This window comes from Sinocyclocheilus anshuiensis, unplaced genomic scaffold, assembly GCF_001515605.1.
Source record: "Sinocyclocheilus anshuiensis isolate Anshui unplaced genomic scaffold, SAMN03320099.WGS_v1.1 scaffold477, whole genome shotgun sequence".
NCBI lineage: Eukaryota > Metazoa > Chordata > Actinopteri > Cypriniformes > Cyprinidae > Sinocyclocheilus > Sinocyclocheilus anshuiensis.
Window position 1 is genome coordinate 1,339,301 of NW_015536549.1, and position 19,905 is coordinate 1,359,205.

Here is a 19,905-nt window from a genome sequence, read left to right on the forward strand (position 1 = left end):
GAGCGGGTCAGGACTGGACTCTGATCTCGGAGCGTGCTGGACACAGGGGTGGAATGATTTTTGGGGGATTTATTTTGAGAACTTCTGGCTGTCTGCGTGGATGCCTCCCCAAGAGATATAGTGGAGAAAACAGGGTCAGAATAGGCAAGGATTCCCGTACATTAATTGAACTGTAATTTGTTCAAACCAAACACTTTCTAACTTACATGTGACGGCTTTGATCTAAAACTTCCAAGGAGAGAGGGATCTAGAGACGTTTTATGGGAAAATATGGTAAAATGCATCCTCCACAACACACAAAAACATAGCTGATAACACTTTATGATCAAGAATCGATTCAAATACTCAAAAGAAGGATTTAAAAGGATATCTCATTTAAAAATCAAAATAATTTACTCACTGACATGTCGCTCCAACCTGACTTTTTTCTTCTGCAGAACACAAAAGAAGCTACACTACTGTTCAAAACCTTTTTTATTTTTAAGATAAAAAAAAAAAGATTTTTTAAGACTTTTACGATTTTTTAAAATGTTTTTTAAAAGAAGTTAAATTCTCACTAAGACTGCATTTATTTTATCAAATGTAAAACAGCATTTAGAGTAAAAACAGTAAATTCTTGTGAAGTATTACTGCCGTTTTAAGCTGTTTTCTATTTTAGTATATTGTAAAATCAAATTTATTCCTATGATGGAAAAGCCATTACTCCACTGTTCAGTGTCACATGATCCTTCAGAAATCATTCTAATATGCTGATTTGATGCTCAAGAGACATTTATTATTATTATCAATGTTGAAAAACAATTGTGCTGCTTAATATTTTTGCGGAAACTGTGATACATTTTTTTCAGGATCCCTTGGCAAATAGCAAGTTCAAAAGAACAGCATTTTTTTTTTTTTTAAATAGAAATCTTTTATAACATTATACATGTTTTTACTATCACTTTTGATCAATTTAATGTGTCCTAGCGGAGTATTAATAAAAAAAATTCATTTCTTTCCTTTTAAACAGTAGTGTATTTTGAAGAACTGTCTTTGTCCATACAATTAAAGTCAGTGGGATCCAAAACAACACTGGACCCCACCGAGTCATTCATTTTTCAAAATATCTTCTTTTGTAAAAGAAAGTCATACAGGTTTGGAGCAACATGAGGATGAATAAATGCCACAAATAGATATGTAAAAACACAAATATTATAGTAACCTGTGTGGTCTGTGGTGTAGCTCCGTGATTGCAGACGTAGGGGGCTTCTTTTAGTAGATGACTGAGACATAAGACACATGGAGGATTCCATCAGTGACGTGTTTGGGCTTCGGGGCACCTGCAAACAGAAGATGCAATCAGCTATGTTGCCCATTAAAAGATAAATACTCGCTCATCTCTGATTTAGCAGGTGAAGCGCCGTGCATCAACACTCCATTGACACACGGAGTATTGATTATTCAAATGAATTTGACTTTCATTTCAGAGTTAATCACATTTTTCTAGGAAGGTGAAAGTGAGGAGAGAAACTTCAGAGGGAAGTTACTCCGACTCAGGTGTCTGTATATAAACTCAACTCTCAGACTTCAATTAGTCCATTCGAACTTCATTTAAATAGTAAAGTGACCAAGCGAGTTAATGAAACGAGCTATTTAGTTTTCATGCAAAACAAGTGTGCCGACTTTAAACACACATAATATAATCTGCTGAAATAAGAGGGAAGAATTTGCTAATCACGGCCTGACTCTTAATTACTTAGGTTAATTGTAGCCTGGGGATTTTCTTTGAAAAGGCTACCCACTTTTTAAAAGGCCTGTGACAGGAAATGCCATGATGATATCAGACACAAATCCAAGAGCTGCCTTTTATCCCATGACAGCTTTGATATTTGCACCCCAGGATGTACTGTTGTTTTAGAAAACATGGAAAAGAAGCAAGAGGGAGAATTTATGCTTTTACTTCAGTCACAAAAACCAGTAAAGATTTTGACACGGCTGTCTGTCTCCTGTAATCAACATCCTCAGAGAAGAAATATTACAATTCACCTATCAAATTTAAAAATAAGTGCATACATGTTAATAACATGCAGCTGAACTGAGCTACTGTTCCGTGTCACCGTGATCATTAATCAAAGATGAAAAGTACACAAACTCTGCTTGTATTGTTTCATCAGTCAATATGACCCACCACAAATGGAGCCTGAGGGACCGTCTCTTTTTTAAATGTGTAGGGCCCCAGTTTGAGGTTGCCGAGTCGTTGTCTGGCCTCCTCAGACAGCTGACACATCTTGCGGTGGGTGTAGGGTGAAGGAGCATGGCTTTGGGATGACACAGTTGGCATTTCGTATCCACAGGATGGCGCTGTGTCTGGCTTCTTCTTCTTCGAGTCTGCAGGGCAAGTTCTCACACTACAGGGCTTACTTGAGGAACGACCACATGACTGGATAGGAACAAAGACATATTCACTGAAAATAATTCATAGTTGCAGTGTTACCATTAACTGAAATTAAAGGGATAGTTCACCCAAAAATTAAAATTCTGTCATTAATTACTCCCCCTCATGTCGTTCCAAACCCGTAAGACCTTCGTTCATCTTCGGAACACAAATTAAGATATTTTTGATGAAATGTGAGAGCTCTCAGACCCTGCATAGACAGCAACGCAACTGTAATGTTCCCAGGTCCAGAAACGTAGTAAGGACATCAGTAAAACAGTCCATGTGACATCAGTGGCTCAACTTCAGTTCTGCGAAGCTACGAGAATACTTTTTGAGCACAAAGAAAACAAAAATAACATTTTTTTCAACAATTCTTCTCCACCGAGTTACGTCTTCCACAATTTTAGAGAGTATCACAACACATACGCACGCTTTCCCCTAAGCATAAACAACGCTGATTACGTCGATTACGCTCTTGGGTACTCTCCAAAATAGTGGAAGATGTAACTCGGGGGAGAAGAATTGTTAAATAAATTATGTTATTTTTGTTTTCTTTGAGCTCAAAAAGTTGAGCCACTGATGTCACATGGACTGTTTTACCGATGTCCTTACTACGTTTCTGGACCTGGGAACATTACAGTTGCGTTGCTTCTGGACCTGGGAACATTACAGTTGCGTTGCTGTCTATGCAGGGTCTGAGAGCTCTCACATTTCATCAAAAATATCTTAATTTGTGTTCCGAAGATGAACGAAGGTCTTACAGGTTTGGAACGACACGAGGGTGAGTAATTAATGACAGAATTTTCATTTTTGGGTGAACTAACGCTTTAAAACTAAAACTATTACAAAATTGTTTTTGGTAATGAAATAAAGTTTAAATAAAATAAAATTAAACATAAATATCGGATGAAATTGGTAAGCGTTAAAGTACTACAATTACTAAAACGGAAATAAAAATAAATTGAAGCTAAATAGAAATATAAAAAAAGAGAACTAATAAAGATGGCAAATGCACATAAAACTAAATGTAACTAAAATGTAAAAATTAAATTGAAAACAAACGAAAAAAGCTATTTCAAAATATTAAGAAATACTACAATAGTATGTAAATAATACTAAAATAACACTAACAGTTGTACATGAAACATGGTCAAAAATAATATTTTCTATATACATATATACATATACATATATACATACATATATATATATCTCAAAACTTTCAGAAGCTCAGAGGCAACAGAAAAATAACTAAATTTTGTGAAGAAAATGTCAAGGGGTATTATGAGTGGTTGCTAAGGTGTCCTGTAAGTTTATTAGCATATTGCAACGCAGTTGCTAAGATGTTGTGTGTGGTGGCGATTCATGTCCGTAGCACAGTTAAACATCAGTGTTTAATACGAAGGCTTAAGGGTTTGTTTAAATCCCTTACTATAAGCAATAATAACAGTGATGCCTTCGCAAGCAGCAGTAATATTAATGCATGGCCTCTGTGTGTTTGGAAACAATCACTATTTTTCTGTCTGTTGCCACTAGTAATGCAGAAATTACACTCTTCACCTTTGAAATAAAAAGGGAAAAGAAGATCCCAGAGGAAGAGAGTATAAGGTCATGCTTTATTGTAGTGATATTGTGAACGTCTTTCTGTTCGTACCGTGCTAATCCACTAATTTCCTTATGTATACATGTAACCTGATGTACACCCTTCCTCAGTGTTCCAATCTCAGCTTTGCAGGCAAATTACTTCAATAACTCTAATCTCAGCTAACATAATTCTGAGCCCCAATAACTCTGTTCCTGCAGGCGCTGCCTGGGTAAATACGTTTTTAAAAATGTTAATTGCATTTGATGGCCAGTCTCAACCTAATATGATAATGACATTACATGGATGTAAAAAAACAACAATAATTTAAATGCGAATTGGAACATCCTGGCATATTAAGTCACTTTTAAAAAGCAGAGAAAGAAAAAAGTAAATCCTGATAGCGATTGCTGTTTGAAGAGTCGAGATTTAATGAAATTAAACTAAGTGGCTTTTTCTCCTTTTATTCTTCTCTCCCTCTCTCTTTTCTTTGGACAGAGGGACAAAGAGGCCATTTTAAAGCAGGAGTCGTGCTTGTCTGATGTGATTAGTGGCTCGGCTGGTGTTGGTAATGGGAGATAAAGCCGGATGTCCTTGAAACAACAAAGCCAGCACCACAAGTAGCTTATTAAACAAGAAACAAGCACCGTTCAAATGCATGCAAATCGCGCAGAGAAAGCCCGCTTTACAGAATGCCGTGTCAAGTCCGAACTAGAGACATCCACAAAGGGAGGACTCGCACATGAAACGGGCCCAATGAGATCAACAGCAGAAGCGGTCTAACGAGGGTCTGAGAAACTTGACATGAAGGATACAGACTCAATCAGCGAATCTAAACGGACCGAGAGGTCTGTGAGCATTTAATGGAAGAAACAAATTGGACCGGTCAAGTCCAACTGATCAGCGCCGATCCGAGTAGAAACGAGCCAATTCTCTGCAATTACCTGCATGGTAAAAAGAACATCCTGAAAGGGGGCGTGAGGCCACTAGAAGGACAGCAGAAAGTGGCACAGATGGCAACAGACAGTTTGATTGACAGGGAGACCCATTGTACTCCTATGTACATCTAAAAAAAGCCTTCATTTGATCCTTTTCGTTTAAACCTGTGTTTCTTTTCATTTAGCATCACAAATAATTGCTCTGTTCCACAACATAATGGGCAGAAGCATCATGCAGCCATTTCAGAAGACAAGCGCCTATGTAGGCAACGCACTAGCTGTTGGAACGGAGCAAATACCAGCTGCAATATAATGGCAATAATAAAAGCCCTGAGACTCACAGACATGGCAGGCTGACCATGTTTCACATCACACTCCTCAATAATAGACGTCGTTGAAAACTCCACTTTGGGAGAGATTCCCTGAGGGAACGAGACAGGAGAGATAGAGAGCAGAAAAAAAAACATCACAAAACTTTTCGAATGATGAAAAGACAGAGGGCAAATGCAGATAATAACACTCTTGGCAGATCAATTTACCAAAACAATCTACGTCTTCAAGCAAATAGCAGGAAAATGGGACCGGCTTTTAAGATGCATCAGAGATATGACAAAAACGCTGAGAGGAAGACACACGCACGGGGAAGGAGATGGATCTCTTCATCAGAATCTCTCTCTCTGGGCCAGGGCTTCTGGGAGTCAAACGGGGGCCTGGATACAGAAACTCCCGGGTGTCTTCTTCAAATGTGGCCAGGATCTCACCCTCTGCACAGTCAAATAGAAATGCATGATGGAATGGTGAATTCTGTCCGTTTTGCTTGACAGCTCTGGGTAATCAAGTTGTTTTGGGCCAATAAAGTGGTTTCTTTGCGTTTTAAAGTAATAATGCAAAAGAAACTAATGAGTGTCAGATTGTGTGCAAAAAATAAAATAAAAATTTTAACCCAAGAGACCTCCATTGAAAGCAGCATGATTTATGCATTCTTTAATGAGAGTGCTCGGTCCAATAATGTATGTATTCCCCTGCTGATGTTGGTTAATTTTTGAAATTATACTAGCAGGTCTGAGAATTCAGCCGTTGCGTCAACTGCAAAAGCTGGAGCCTTCAATCAAAGCCGAGCTGAAATGTAATGTTTTCAGTTTACAGCACTGCTTTGGAGAACTCAATCTCCAGCCTCAAATATCTGTCAGTGTTACAGCTGGAATGGATGTGAGATCTTACCTGGAGGAATGAGCTGAATGAGCTCTAAAGATGTTGTTCCATCTGCAGTGGAGGAAAACAACATGATGGAAAGGTATATAAGTTTATCGATCTGAGGTTTATGAAAGAACACAGGACAAACTGAAGACAGCCCAAAGGATTCTTACTCTCCAGATGCTCAGCTACAGCAGCCGGGTCAACTGCTCCCACAAAGGTCTGTCGAAGAGAATGGGAGAGGAAAGAAAACAAAGAAATCAGATAGTAAGATAGCATGTGTCACAGGCTGAAATTAATCAAAGCCATTTTAATAAAGTCTTACCTTCACAAACACCATTTTTTCATGTAGCCGCAGAGGGAAAACTGGAGGGACACACTTGGACTTCTGATACTGGTCCATTATCCGAACACTCACATAAATGTCTTCTTGGGATGGTAACACCACCCCTGGACAAGTTATCTATAGGGGGAAAAACATCAACATGAGGTCATTTTGCACCAAATTTTATACCATTATATTTTACATCAACTTTCACACACAATGCCGCTCTTTTAGCTTTCTATTGACAATGCCTCTCTTTTGAGCTTCCTATTCATCAAAAAATCCTGAAAAAAATTGATCACAGTTTCAACAAAATATTAAGCAGTACAACTGATAAAATGTTTATTGAGCACCAAATCAGCACATTAGAATGATTTCTGAAGGATCATATGACACTAAGTATGTAATGTATGATGCTGCTGTAATGGATGATGAAAATGTAGTTTTGCCATCACAGGAATAAATTACATTTTAAAATACATTAAAATAGAAAACAGTTATTTTAAATTGTAATAACATTCACAATATTACTGTTTTTAGTGTATTTTTAGTCAAATAAATGCAGCTTTGACATGAAACATGAAAAAAATCTTACCGACCACAACTTATCATTTTACACAAACTTACATATTAGTTAATAAATATCAATTCATTTTCATTCCACATTGTCTTGCTTCTCTCCGAATGTAAATCAACCACTTCCTCTTCCTAGTCACGTCATGTGGATGTCTGAGAAGTGATCATTTTGATAACAGTATTAAAATAATCAACAAAAAATCCTGGAGATCAGAAGATAATTTTTTTTTCATATTCATTATGCAGTATAGGAAAAATACAAGATCTGTCTGAACCCAAAACTAACACATGCGAACAGCTTGGCTGAAAATGGAGGAGTTTGCATTTGCATTGCTTCAAATAAGCACATCGGAGACTGGAATGAATGCAAGAGCGTTTATTAACATGTCTCTGCTTTTTGCAACTTTGACTGATTGCTGATGGACTGACTCAGTCATCCGTGATAGCCACTTGTTGCTAACAGAATGCTAACACGATAACTTCTATCATAACACACGCAAACAGGAATATTTATGTTGTTGTTCAGCGAAAAAGGCAGAATGGGACGCGGGCTGATGTACTTACAGATTGGAGATCCAACTCGACAGTGCATTTGAGCGCTTTTTGTCTCATTTGTGAGGCTGAAGGCTTCTTGGGCGACGTTAGTCCACCCATGTTTTTTTTTAACTTGGTTGCTATGACAACAGCTCAAGCGGCCTCTGCTTTGAAACTGCGAGGAAATGACGACACGATCAAGTGACTAAATGACAACAAATAGAAAATCTTTAAAATAAACACAGGGGAAATAAGCAATTGTTTTCAAGGCGGAAGGCAGGAGTTCAGCTAGAGACGAGTTCAACACTCCCTAAAACAATAGTCTGAAAAATAAAATAAATTGTAAAATAAAAAATAAATATATATAATATACAATTAATATTTGTACACATTTTGTTTGATTTAACTTTTACGTTTATTTATTTTTTTTTACGTATATTTACGTTTGATCTTTTTTAATGTATTTTTACTGTTTATCCTAATGTACTCTCATGGCTATATCTGAAAATCGTTAAAACCAATTAAAAACAAATAAATAAAATAAAATAATTTTAAAAAATAATTTCTCTAAATTTAGAACTATGGATGGCTCCTCATTTTCATGGTTAGATATTTAAAACTAAAGCTACAGCTGCTGTAGCTTTAATAGTAGTGAAATAGATTTTCTTTTTCAATTAATAATCGTTATTTGCAATAACTGAATGAATTACTTCATAAAACAAATAACTAAAATTAAAAGAGCAGTCTTAACAGGATATTTCTAAACAGGACAAAAATTGTTAAATGCTGAAGGTTTAACCCAAGATTTGAGTTAACTGTCAATCTTGTAAAGATTTGGTAAGCAAATGCAGTTATGAGTGTTTGGTCTTTAAGAACAGCTGCATTTCAAGTCAGAAGGGGCCAGGAATTATTTGACACGAGGACATATTCAGACATGGGTATTTGAAAAGTAATGACTATTTTTCAAAATGTAGGGTGAAGGGAAGTAGAAATTCTAAAAGTGGGGTACATTAGTTCATGAAGTCTCAGTTTGATGCTGCTTATAATGATGTCCAATGAAGGATCTGGCCTTGAAGTGAACCATACCACTGATGTGCTGAGAGACGGACCTCACAGAGAATCGCAGGGGCCAGTTAACTTGTACACAGGAATGGACCATGTTGATGTTTAAAAAGGGAAATGCAAACAGTTCACAGCAGCCTTAGGGCAATTAGGATGTGTTTGTGGCTGCGAGGTGAGCCAAGCATAAAGGACTAATGGTTTGAGGCTCTGGTTAAAATGACAGCGCAGTAGGGAGGTGAGGCTCTCCATAAGCACAAATGGTTTTAGGTATGACAGCGCCATTACCTGTGTGTGTGTTTGTCGAGATTCTGTAGATGGATGTGTTTTCTCATTCACATTAGCTCTCGCCATCTTCTCTTCTACCATCTAAAATGCAAGTCATTTGTTATTGCCTTTTCTGACTGATTACCTCAGTTATTCCGAATGACTGGCCTGAAAAATACACACTGCTTTTCACACCTCTTGACTGATAGCTTGAGCCATTCAGTATTTTTGCCCCCTCACACTGGGTTCTGTGTGCATTCATTGTGTGTGGACAGATCAGACTTTGTTTGGAGACACTGTGTTACAGGTTTAACAGACTCTGTGTTAGAGTACTTTGGTGAACAGCAGACAATGTGTTGATGCTTATTGCCCTGAGACTATGATGAGAGGATTAAAATGCATTGTTTTTTTTGTTTTGTTTTTTACAGCATTTCAAAATGACTTCTGCTGGATTTTCATATAAGCACTTAATAATACACTGGAAAGCCATTTTTTATCAAACACTTTATTAGAAGCAAATTTATGAACACAAAGCATGAATATAATAAACCATTACAGGTCAATTGCTTTATATTTAAGCAATTTTCAAACATTCAGGTTTGAAGAAACAACTCAAGATGACTATCTAGACAATTAAAGAATTCATAAAAGTAATCACTTTATCAGAATGAGTACAGCTGAGTGAAATACAATTTCTGAACTGATAATAGGCAACTCCAAATGCAAGGCAAAGAAAGTAGTTGGTATTCAACAAAGCACTGAAAAAACAATAAATGTAGCCGGTGGGATAATTTACAGTTGATGTTTTCTCTGTGCAATATCTCACAAGTGAGAATTAATACCGAAGACTTATTCACAGTTGTTGAGTCCTATCATCACATAAAAACTTAGACAACAAATATCTGGTGGATTGCTGTGGGCTGATATGAAAATGCAATTTGCAAGTGGACTGTGGTTCACAACGTCCTAGTCGAGGTTGTGATGCTCACTGAGGAACCGTACAGTATTCCCTGTTCTCTGTGTGTTCAGTAATCCCTGACTCCATGGGGTTTTCTGTCACCTTTAAACTTCCCATTTCCAGCATTGTTTCCTTGATGACTGGTGGATGTTCCATCGAAAGGGCTGAAAGTCAGAAAGGATGTTTATTAGAGGAGTTTTGTAGGAATCAGAAGTTCAGGGTTGATGAGCCACCCCTTGTTTCGAGGTAACCATACAGAAAATAAAGCATGTGACAGTATTTACAGGAAGAGACGATCATTTCATTTATCTGTGAGTGCACACGGTGAAAGCAGTACATAATATATATGTGAATTCCATATTATATGATGATTAAGAACAGGGATTTAAAAAAAAAGAAAAAAGGGGGGGGGGTTCGTGAGTTGATGAAAAGCTAATAATTAAATCATGAAAATGTCAAATTCAAATATAAAATTGAAAAATACAACAAAACTGATCAATTATTTTATTTGTTTAGTGCATGTGGCTTTCAACTGAGCATGTGAATGTGTTGTTAAATTATTAAAATATTAACTTCTATACTAAAATATTTCAGTTCAAAAAATTTGGGATGATGGAAAACAAATGTTGAGATGCATTACAGTTTAGCTGCTCTCATAAGAGGTCATGTAAAAACTAAGCAAAAATCTGCAAGTTATCTGTTGTGTGAAGCATTTAACAAAACATTAAGTGGTATTAACAATTTAAGCCCAAACATTTCTCCTGATTAAATATTGCAAATATATGAGTCAATTAAGTAATAAAAATAGCTCATCTTATGCAAAGAGTGTCTTCTAGTAGGACTGTAGTATAAACTCACTATCTATGCAATATTATTCATAAGGATATGGAAAACAAAAACAAACCCAAGATCAGAGACATTGCTGTGAGATGACGAAATATGTAATTGCACCTGTTAATGTGTCCTGTGAGCTTGCTTTCATCTATCAGGTTGTTCAGTTTGTAGTAATCCAGGAAAGTTCGGGCCACGTTTCTACCAAGCTTCATGTCTGTATGAGAAAATTAAGGAACCTTTGAGATCACATTACACAGATAATTACTGTAAAACTACTGCACCTCTCAGCGGTGAAAACACTGATTTAAAAAATCCCACACAGATTGATTGATTGATATTTTTTTTTTGGCTCGGAAAAAACAGCAATATAAAGTGACCTTCATATGCATATATATTCGTCTTTTGACTGTTTTATTGTCATTGGTAAAAACTTGCCAGCATTTAAGAGTCAAATACCTTGAGCCCACGGCAGCAGTCTGTCTCTGTATTCCTAAAGAGACAGTCGACAACAAAGCAATATTGGAACGCCTCCTAGGCCCCGGCACAGTTAGAGCGTCGGATGCCTCAGAACCTTTAAATCTCTGTTCTGACGTGCCACTTTTAATTGAAAAATAAATAAATAAATAAGAGCCTGATTTTCTCCAATCTCGTACCAACGCGACCATTTGCAATAAATAACTGGCCAATACCCAGCAGAGCACTGCGGAGAGTAAATAAGCGGGACAGGAGAGCCAGTGCTCTCAAATCAAACGCCTCTCAGTCAAGTCAGCCAAAAGGAAAAAAATGCATCTCATTCCTGCAGTTACTTACAGCCGGAGCTTTATTTAAATTCATGCATTTACTCCACAGCACACCCCCCCCCACCACAAGCCTTTCTTCCACGGTGCCCACGTTATAGAGCACATCAATTACCAAAAGCACTGCATCAAAGAGCTGTGAGGGCACTTACAATGCAGCTGAAAGAGTGGGAGCCGCTTAACTCCAACAACCACAAGCCAGACGAACGTTAAACGGAAATCATTTTCTTTTAACCTAAAGGAATAGTTCATCCGCAAATGAAAATTCTGTCATCATTTACTCACCCTCGTGTCGTTCCAAACCCGACTTTTTTTCTTCCACCAAACACAAAAGGAGATAAAGAATGTACTGCACATTTTTTCCATACAACTACACATAATGGAGACTGGAGCGTTCAAGCTTCAAAAAAGATGTAAATGCAACAAAGAAGTAGTTCATATGACGACAACTCTGATGACATACAATAATATGATCATAAATTAACAGTGGACTGATGTCCAACTGAACAAATCATTGTTTTGAGTCGGATCTTGTTTTGGCTGATCTCGTCCACAAAAGTGGTCTGATAAAGTTCACAAGTTCAATCACTGACTCAATGATGTGCTCAATGATCAGTGGTTAACATCTCACTAAAGATTAATATTATCAGTGAATAACAGCTTCCATTTGTGTTTGTTTCTCACAAAATATACATAAAGCATGAGTCATATGAACTACTTTTGTGATTCATTAGCTTCTGAATCTTTTTTGAAGCTTGAAAGCTCCATTACGAAAGTGACGTGTAGACAAGTATGGTGTCCCATACTCTGCATTTAACCCATCCAAGTGTTCACACATCACAGTGAATAGTAAACACACACATAGTGAACACACACACGGAGCAGTAGGCAGCCATTTTTGCTGCGGTGCTCAGGGAGTAGTTGGGGGTTCGGTGCCTTGCTCAAGGATCTCACCGTGGTATTGAAGGTGGTAAAGAGCACAAGTCATTCACTCCCCCCACCTACAATCCTTGCCGGTATCAAGACTCAAACCCGCAACCTTTGGGTTACAAGTCCAACTTGCCAACCATTAGGCCACAACTGCATTTACGTTATTTTAAATATATTCTTGTGTATTCCACAGATGAAAGTCAATCATACAGGTTTGGAACAACATGAGAAAAATGTTTTAAAATTTATAGGTGACATGTCTTGAAACTGTACATTTTTACAAGATTTCAAATAAAAGCTTGATCTTGTGATATAGATCATACAGTCTGTGTGTTATGGACTGTGATGGATGTCTGTGTTGCTGGACACTAGCTCAGAACTGATGTTCCATCATGATCTGATAAGGAAGGTTTTGTCCAGCTGTGTGTTGTGGTTAACAGGCTGCTCTTTTGGGGCTGGACACTGTTGATGAATGAACACAGAGGTGTTATTTTTCACCTTTGGCTGTCAGCCCTTTACTGATGTTCTGAGATGACATGTCTGACTGACAGGTCTGTTTGAGTTAAACAAGAGCCCTGGAAGAAAAACAAGGTGCAAAGCGATTCAGTCGTTTTTTATTTGTATTTTTCCAATTTCTTCCAACAGTCAAAAATCTCCCTGGTCACATAAATCCCGAGGCCATGGCTGGAATCCTATTATCCAAAGCTGTTAACTCATAAACAATCCCTCCTTGATGGGAATGCACCAACCAAAGGACTTTCTGTCATGTCTCGTGCATGTAAATGACACACACATATTCCCACCCTAAATGACAATTCAATCCATTTTCTGCTCTGATTTACTTGTGCACTACTGTGTTATTGATTACCGCATCAATCGCCAAATATATTATGACCATTTGTCAGTGAAATAAACAGGCGCTCGACATGACCTTGATGAGCAGAGAGGTCAAAGCGTCTGTGTTTAAACCTTCCATCTGGGCTCTCGGATCCAGCCGTTTGCTCATCACGCCCCCCGCTCTCTGCGGCCTTGACAGCCACTGCAGTGTATGGAGCCATTCTGGGTTCCATCCTTCACCCAGCGGGCTGATGGGAACTCTCTCCATGACTCTAGCCCCTGTCTTCACACCCCATCTGGCCAGGGTTGCAAACACTGCAGCCCTCCAAAAACAACAGCTATTTTTGGATGCCAGGCAGGGAAGATGGCACGGTTTACTTTGAAAAAATGACACAGAAGACATGGCATTTCTGTTATGTTTCTAATGTGCACCGTATAGATTAAGCAATGGCGTAAAAGACCGCAAAGAAAATGGCTACTTCAATGGTGCTCAATTGGTTTTGCTTTGTGGTGACTCAACACCGTACCGAAACGAACATCTTAAAATAATAATAATAATAATAAATGAAATTAAACACGATATTATAAAAAAAAAGAAGAAAAAAAGGAATTACTGAAATTTATAATAACACTAATAATAAATGAAAATAAATATGAGAATATTATAAGAAAATTAAACAGAAAAATTAATTACTTAAATGTATAATAATAATAATAAAAAATTAATGATTAAGATAACAGTATGAAAAAGTAAATAAATTGCTTGATTAATAATAATAATAATTAAAAGTTGTTTTTAAAAATAATAATACAAAATAATAATCATTATATAATCCAAAATAATATTACTATGCAAAATTAAACATGTTAAATATAATAATAATAATAATAATAATAATAATAAATTAGTCAGATAATATTATGCAAAATTAAAAGTATTTTAAAATAATAATGATATGCAAAATTTAAAAAAATGGTTTGTTTTCTCAAATAATATTATAATATAATAAATAATAACAAATCCCAAATAATAAATTAAACATACATTAATAATAATAATAAGTAGCTTTTATAATAGTTTAGCACTTCTTAGAACAGACTAGCAATCCATTTTTGATTTGCAACCCACCAGTCGAGAACCACTGGCCTGGTCTGGCAGAAGTAACAAAATATTACGCCAAAGTGTCCTCAAATCTCTCTCATCCATGACATCTTTGCTTTGACCTCAAAGTTTCATGCTTCCCCTTGCTAAACAGAAATTCTTCCAGCCAGCTAGTGTGTGCGTGTGTGGAACCCTGACAGAAATAGCCCGGGACCCTGCCGTGTGCAGATGGCCTCTCCACTTGTGATGTCACATCATACCCATTTATAACAGGAAATATGTGATGGAAGGTCTGATGAGGAAGAGGAGAAGACTTCATCAGCATCACAGCTGTGAGCGGGACTCTCCTGCGCTCTGATTGGCTGTTGGCCACGGCCCAGAACGTGGGATGTGGCCTGTGGAGGGCCGGAATTTTCCACCGTTCCACCAGAGCTGTTGCATAATAATGAGACATGAAGGTTAGGCATCCCGTGTGGTGAAGTGGTCACGATCACATAACAGAAGCCAGACTGCAAACATCATGAGACAGAATTACGCTTCAAATTTAACCACTCAGATGTGAAGGGAATCCTAATAAATAGGGGAAGTTTTCTTTTGAAGTAAACCAGATGTTGTCAGTCATTTTTATTTAAAAAAAAATGGGTCTGTGACTATTTCTCTGCAAAAATTCTCACAGGCATTAATTCTCACAAAAACCAACACATTTTACTCTACTATTCATTCTTTATCTATTTTATTATTACTAATGTACACATGTAAATGTCCAATCTTTAGTTGAAAGAGAGCATCTCACCCCCTCTGTAGCATCCAGTATGGATTGTATTTGGTCTTAATGCAATCAAGAGTGCTGGATTCTGCACAAATAAGTGCAAGCTGACAGTACCAGCTGTTTTAGGGCACTCAGTCAGTGATTCTTATGCATATTTACCCTTTGCAGCAGCTGGCTAAGTTCACCTTTGTGTCTATTTTAGCCTGCATTTCACATAATATTTTATGAGATGCTGCATATTTAATACCTAGGAGTAACCTAAATGATTAAATATAAAGCAGTTTTATTTGTACCTTTATGAAAATTTACTATATGCATTAATGGAAAGACAACACTTCAAAAGGCTGTAAAGTCTAAAATCTCAGCATGTGTCTTCACACTATGTTCCAGAAGTCTGGCGGTTTCAGTTAACATATTAATATGCCCAGATTTTTCCCAGATATGTCATAGTAAGATTAATTTGCACAATGTTTCATACTGTGCAACATATTGTGCAATTTTAAGTGTTTTTCATGTAAAGTTGATTAAAATACAGTTAATTCTCTACGTCTAAATAGAAATTCCAACAGAAATGTATGCATACTGTACATTGAGATAATGTGAGTAAATGTTTGGAAATAGCATCATGAATTAAATACCACCACGACAAATTATCAAGCAGTCAAGTTTTCAAATGCTCTTTCTAAAGTCACCCACAAAGTATTAACAGATTGAGCTATAGAGCCTTCTATGACTTCAGTTTCCCGTGGGCTTAAATGGGTTAAACAGTCCGAGTCATTCATGCGTGTGAGGTTTTTAATGTCATCGGCATACGCTCGGATGTTTGGATCGATTTCTGTCTTTGTTGCGACTCAAGGACAGGTCTCCAAGGGGGCTGATGAGACAGGACGGAGATGGACCTTTCCATGGCCTGACAAATAATTTGTTTTCCGGACTGTGTATTCGCACGCAAACGCTTCCGCACAGACAACCGGGCAATGATGGCCCAATGACAAGAAACAAGGCACCCTGGTCTGGAGCCGGCCGTGTGTTAACAGGCAGACAAATTAGGGACAAGAGTGGCATCAATACAGTGGAGTGACAGGCCTGTCACTGGGGTGTCACAAAGTGCCAATTAACAATGCTAATTAAAACAGTAAACAAGAGCACATAAAGCACGCAGGCATTGTCTCCCCGCTGCTCAAACTCCCAGTAAGGACCTTTCGTCCGGCCTCTGTAGGGCGAAACCGAAGTTAACAGCTGTAGAGGACAAACTTGGGCTTTGGAAGTGCATTTGGCAGGAATCAGAGCAGGAAATTTTAATAATGCTTCCTAAGTGCCTCAACATTCATCTATGTAATCAAATACAACGTGTTACGCACACATACATGCATCCAGACAGTCTGCAACGTACATGATGTTACTCGGCAGACCACTCGCTGCCATTTTCCCATCAGAAGGCCCTGGTAGTGTTAATAGGAAGGAGATGACCATGAGCAGTGGTGCTAAAGGACTGAGATGAGCTCTCTGGTATGAAGTATTGGCTTTAAGAGCAATGCAGAGGTACAGTGTCTGGATTGGCCACAGGCCGGATGCGACTGCATCCACACAATCAAATCCATTTCATGCCATAAAGCTCTCAAAGACCAGAACACTGCCGTATCTGATGACCTCTCAAGACAATCTACTCCATAGATAGAGAGCGAGAGAGAACCATATCCATTCTGTTATGACCATTAGACGTTTCTTAACTCAAACTGGAAAACACATCTAAGCCCATTTAAACCATCAGCCAGAGTATAAAACAATGATCTGATTGAGAACTGACAACTGATGACAGAACATCTCCTTTCCAGACATCCAAATCCTTTTAAAGGGATTGTTCAGCCAAAAATGAAGTTCTGTCATCTTATATTCCGTTTTATATTCCTAACATTGATTTGAAAAGTGTTTAAACTGTTTTTGTCCATAAAATGAAAGTCAATGGGGTCCAAAAAGCATTGGACTGACTTTCATTGAATGGACAAATGAGACATTTGCCAAGATTTATGTTCTATACAGAAGAAAGTAAGTCATGAAAATTTGGAACAACATAAGCTTGAGTAAATGACAGAATTTTATTCTTGGGCGAACTGTCCCTTTAAGTCTTCATAATAGTAAGTAATTAAAATCTTAATTTATCACTGCTGCAGACATGCTACGCATAAGAATTAGGAACAGTTAATGAGGCATTAAGAGTGCTGCAGTGAGGAAGCCACTCTGAAACTGTAGCTTGTGACGTTACAAGCTATTCATAATTTAATTTAAATACAGCCAAGCTAGCTTTTTTTTTTTAAACTCACACTACAAGATAACAAAAAGTAGCTAATTACATTGAAGCTAAGGGGCACTATCTTTTAAATTATATCATTATCAGATTAAAAGATAATAAAGGCTGATTTAAGTTAAATTTAAATAAATACCCTTTGTCATGCCAAACCTTTCTGGCTTTTTTTTTTCTTAATGGAACACAAAAGGAGCAATTAACTGGTTGCTTTTTCGATACAATTGCAATAAATAGAAAATTAAGCTTTCAAGCTTGAAATAGACACAAAAGCATGAAAATAACAAAAATGCTGTGGGAATGTTAACAGATAGCTTTTCGAGTATTTTAGACCTTCTTGACTCTAACACTATCCTCAAAATCTGAAAGGCTGAGAAAAATGTTGGGTAACACTTTACAATAAAGTCTCATTTGTTAACATTAACTGCCTAGTTAACATGAACTTAAAAATTAACAATACTTATACAGTATCTCTTAATCGTAGTTAATGGTAATTTCAACATTTACTAATACATTAGTTAACAAACAATGCACAACTGTAATTTATTATCTAAGTTTAACAAATATTATTGGGTATTGTGAAAAATATTCCTCATTGTTCGTTCATGTTTGCTAACGCATTAACTAATGTTAACAAATGAGACCTTATTGTAAAGTGTTACAGATTGTTGTTCCAGGATCAAGAAAGGACATTGATCCAGGAATATGTCTGTCTTGGCTAAATCACGTTAAGCCTTCTGCGAAGCATGCATGTGATTTCCACAGTCTTGCTGAGGCCTGTGTATCCCTGCATTGTTGTATTACAGGTTACTGATAACTAAATTTTCTGGAGGATTTAAAGACCTCTCATCCTTTTTAGTTTGATTGAAAGGGCTACATTTCAAATATACAGTATGAATATGGTCTTGTATTGTCATGTTTGAAATGCTATTATTTGGCATCCAAAAAAGGCCCTTCTTATGCTCTTTACTATAAGTCAGTCTATTGTTCGGGCTGATCTCATGTCAGCCATTGGCAGTTAACTTGAGGACCAATAGAACTGTCTTTAGAAAAGGCTTTGACTGATGTTAAAGGCAGCTGGATCCACTGAGCTGCCTGATCCGACATTGTGCCTGTGCTGGATCGCTTTATATGTACGGCTCGTTCTCAAGACAGCAGTGCAACATTTAAGCTCGCTGGATCCAAACCGAAGAGTCTGACATTGAAGGGCGGTGCTTGATTGAGTGGGAGTTTTATAGCTTAGCCAAGGGATAACAGCTCTCTCAGTAGTCGTCTGTAGCCTAAAGGACAAAAGAAAATGGCACGGTCGCCATAACACGGTGCGGTTTTTCTCTCTCACGCTCCTTCTCTCTCCCTTCATTGATGACGGGAAGTAGAAGACTTGTTAACCTGTCAGTCGGTAAAGGGCAGAGGCAAAATTATTATGAATGTCTCTCTGAAACATTCCCCATTTCAGGTGTCTAGCACTAAGCCTAATACTAAACTTTACCCAAAAGTTTCGTTCAAAAACCACATCTTTAAATGCCACTGTAATTTTAATCAAGTCACTGAAAATATTAACACAGATATTATCATCTCAATCTGTAAGGAGAGATCGGAAAATGACGCATACAGCTAAAACTGCGTCATTTCATCCCTTAGGATGACTAGCTATCATAATTCTAATCGATCCCCAAGCACACTTTGCTTATGTCATGACAAATATCTCCAGAAAAAGTCAATCAGAAAGGATTCTAACATGGATAGCGCACACCAGCCAAAGCGTGTCTGCACCACAGATGTCAGCTAAACTCAACAAACCAAAACTTTATTCAACATTTTCTGACGTTCTTAGGACGATGAGCTCTGAGACATCCGTACAAAGTGATTTGAAAGTCACAGAGTGAGCTCGCTCCATCAAAGCATCCAGCTGGGCGTTGAACGAGATCCCAGACTCACTCGGCGCTCACCTGTTTTCGACATTCTAATGATGGTGTGTCATCAGAACTTCTCTGCCACTTTTTCAAATGAATTCGGGAACAGCACGACTTGGACAAAAAGCATTATATTATCCCTCATCAATTAGGTTGTTTGGTTGCAGATAAATGACGATGAATGCGCTTTTGATGTGAAATTACTAACAAAAGCAAATATCTTTCATTAAACTGATAATCTTTAACATTAGGATTGTTCTATAGCTCAGAGATTAGCAATCAGGATGTTTTTTTTAGAAAATTATATATATATATATATATATATATATATATGAGATTTTGTGAAAATAAACAAAAACATAAAAAGCTTTAAAAAATTGTGTGCATTTTTTATTTGTATATATTTTTAATAATAATAATAATAATAATAATGTATACTAAAACAGATCATTTATTATAGATAGATAGATAGATAGATAGATAGATGTTGAATAAATAATGTTATTTTTGTTTACTTTGCGCACAAAAAGTATTCTCGTAGCTTCGCAAAATTGAAGTTGAGCCACTGATGT

The 19,905-nt window shown here is 37.2% G+C and overlaps 2 protein-coding genes across 2 annotated transcripts in view; both read right to left on the reverse strand.

The window, feature by feature from the left end:
• The window catches only part of LOC107699473 (spermatogenesis-associated protein 6-like), an 11,635-nt gene extending 3,946 nt beyond the window's left edge, over positions 1–7,689 (reverse strand). Inside the window, exons 1-10 of the mRNA XM_016500727.1 lie at positions 7,596–7,689; positions 6,456–6,593; positions 6,304–6,352; positions 6,158–6,199; positions 5,576–5,700; positions 5,278–5,358; positions 2,168–2,419; positions 1,202–1,319; positions 207–247; positions 1–92 (exon numbers count right to left, since the gene is read on the reverse strand). Of these exons, the coding sequence (XP_016356213.1) occupies positions 1–92; positions 207–247; positions 1,202–1,319; positions 2,168–2,419; positions 5,278–5,358; positions 5,576–5,700; positions 6,158–6,199; positions 6,304–6,352; positions 6,456–6,593; positions 7,596–7,685 (1,028 nt within the window). The 5' untranslated portion in view covers positions 7,686–7,689. The remainder of the gene's footprint in view (positions 93–206; positions 248–1,201; positions 1,320–2,167; positions 2,420–5,277; positions 5,359–5,575; positions 5,701–6,157; positions 6,200–6,303; positions 6,353–6,455; positions 6,594–7,595) is intronic.
• A 1,860-nt stretch (positions 7,690–9,549) lies between these two features.
• Positions 9,550–19,905, reverse strand: part of LOC107699480 (cytosolic carboxypeptidase 6-like) — a 31,864-nt gene continuing 21,508 nt past the window's right edge. The window contains exons 4-5 of the mRNA XM_016500736.1: positions 10,801–10,897; positions 9,550–10,013 (exon numbers count right to left, since the gene is read on the reverse strand). Of these exons, the coding sequence (XP_016356222.1) occupies positions 9,917–10,013; positions 10,801–10,897 (194 nt within the window). The 3' untranslated portion in view covers positions 9,550–9,916. The remainder of the gene's footprint in view (positions 10,014–10,800; positions 10,898–19,905) is intronic.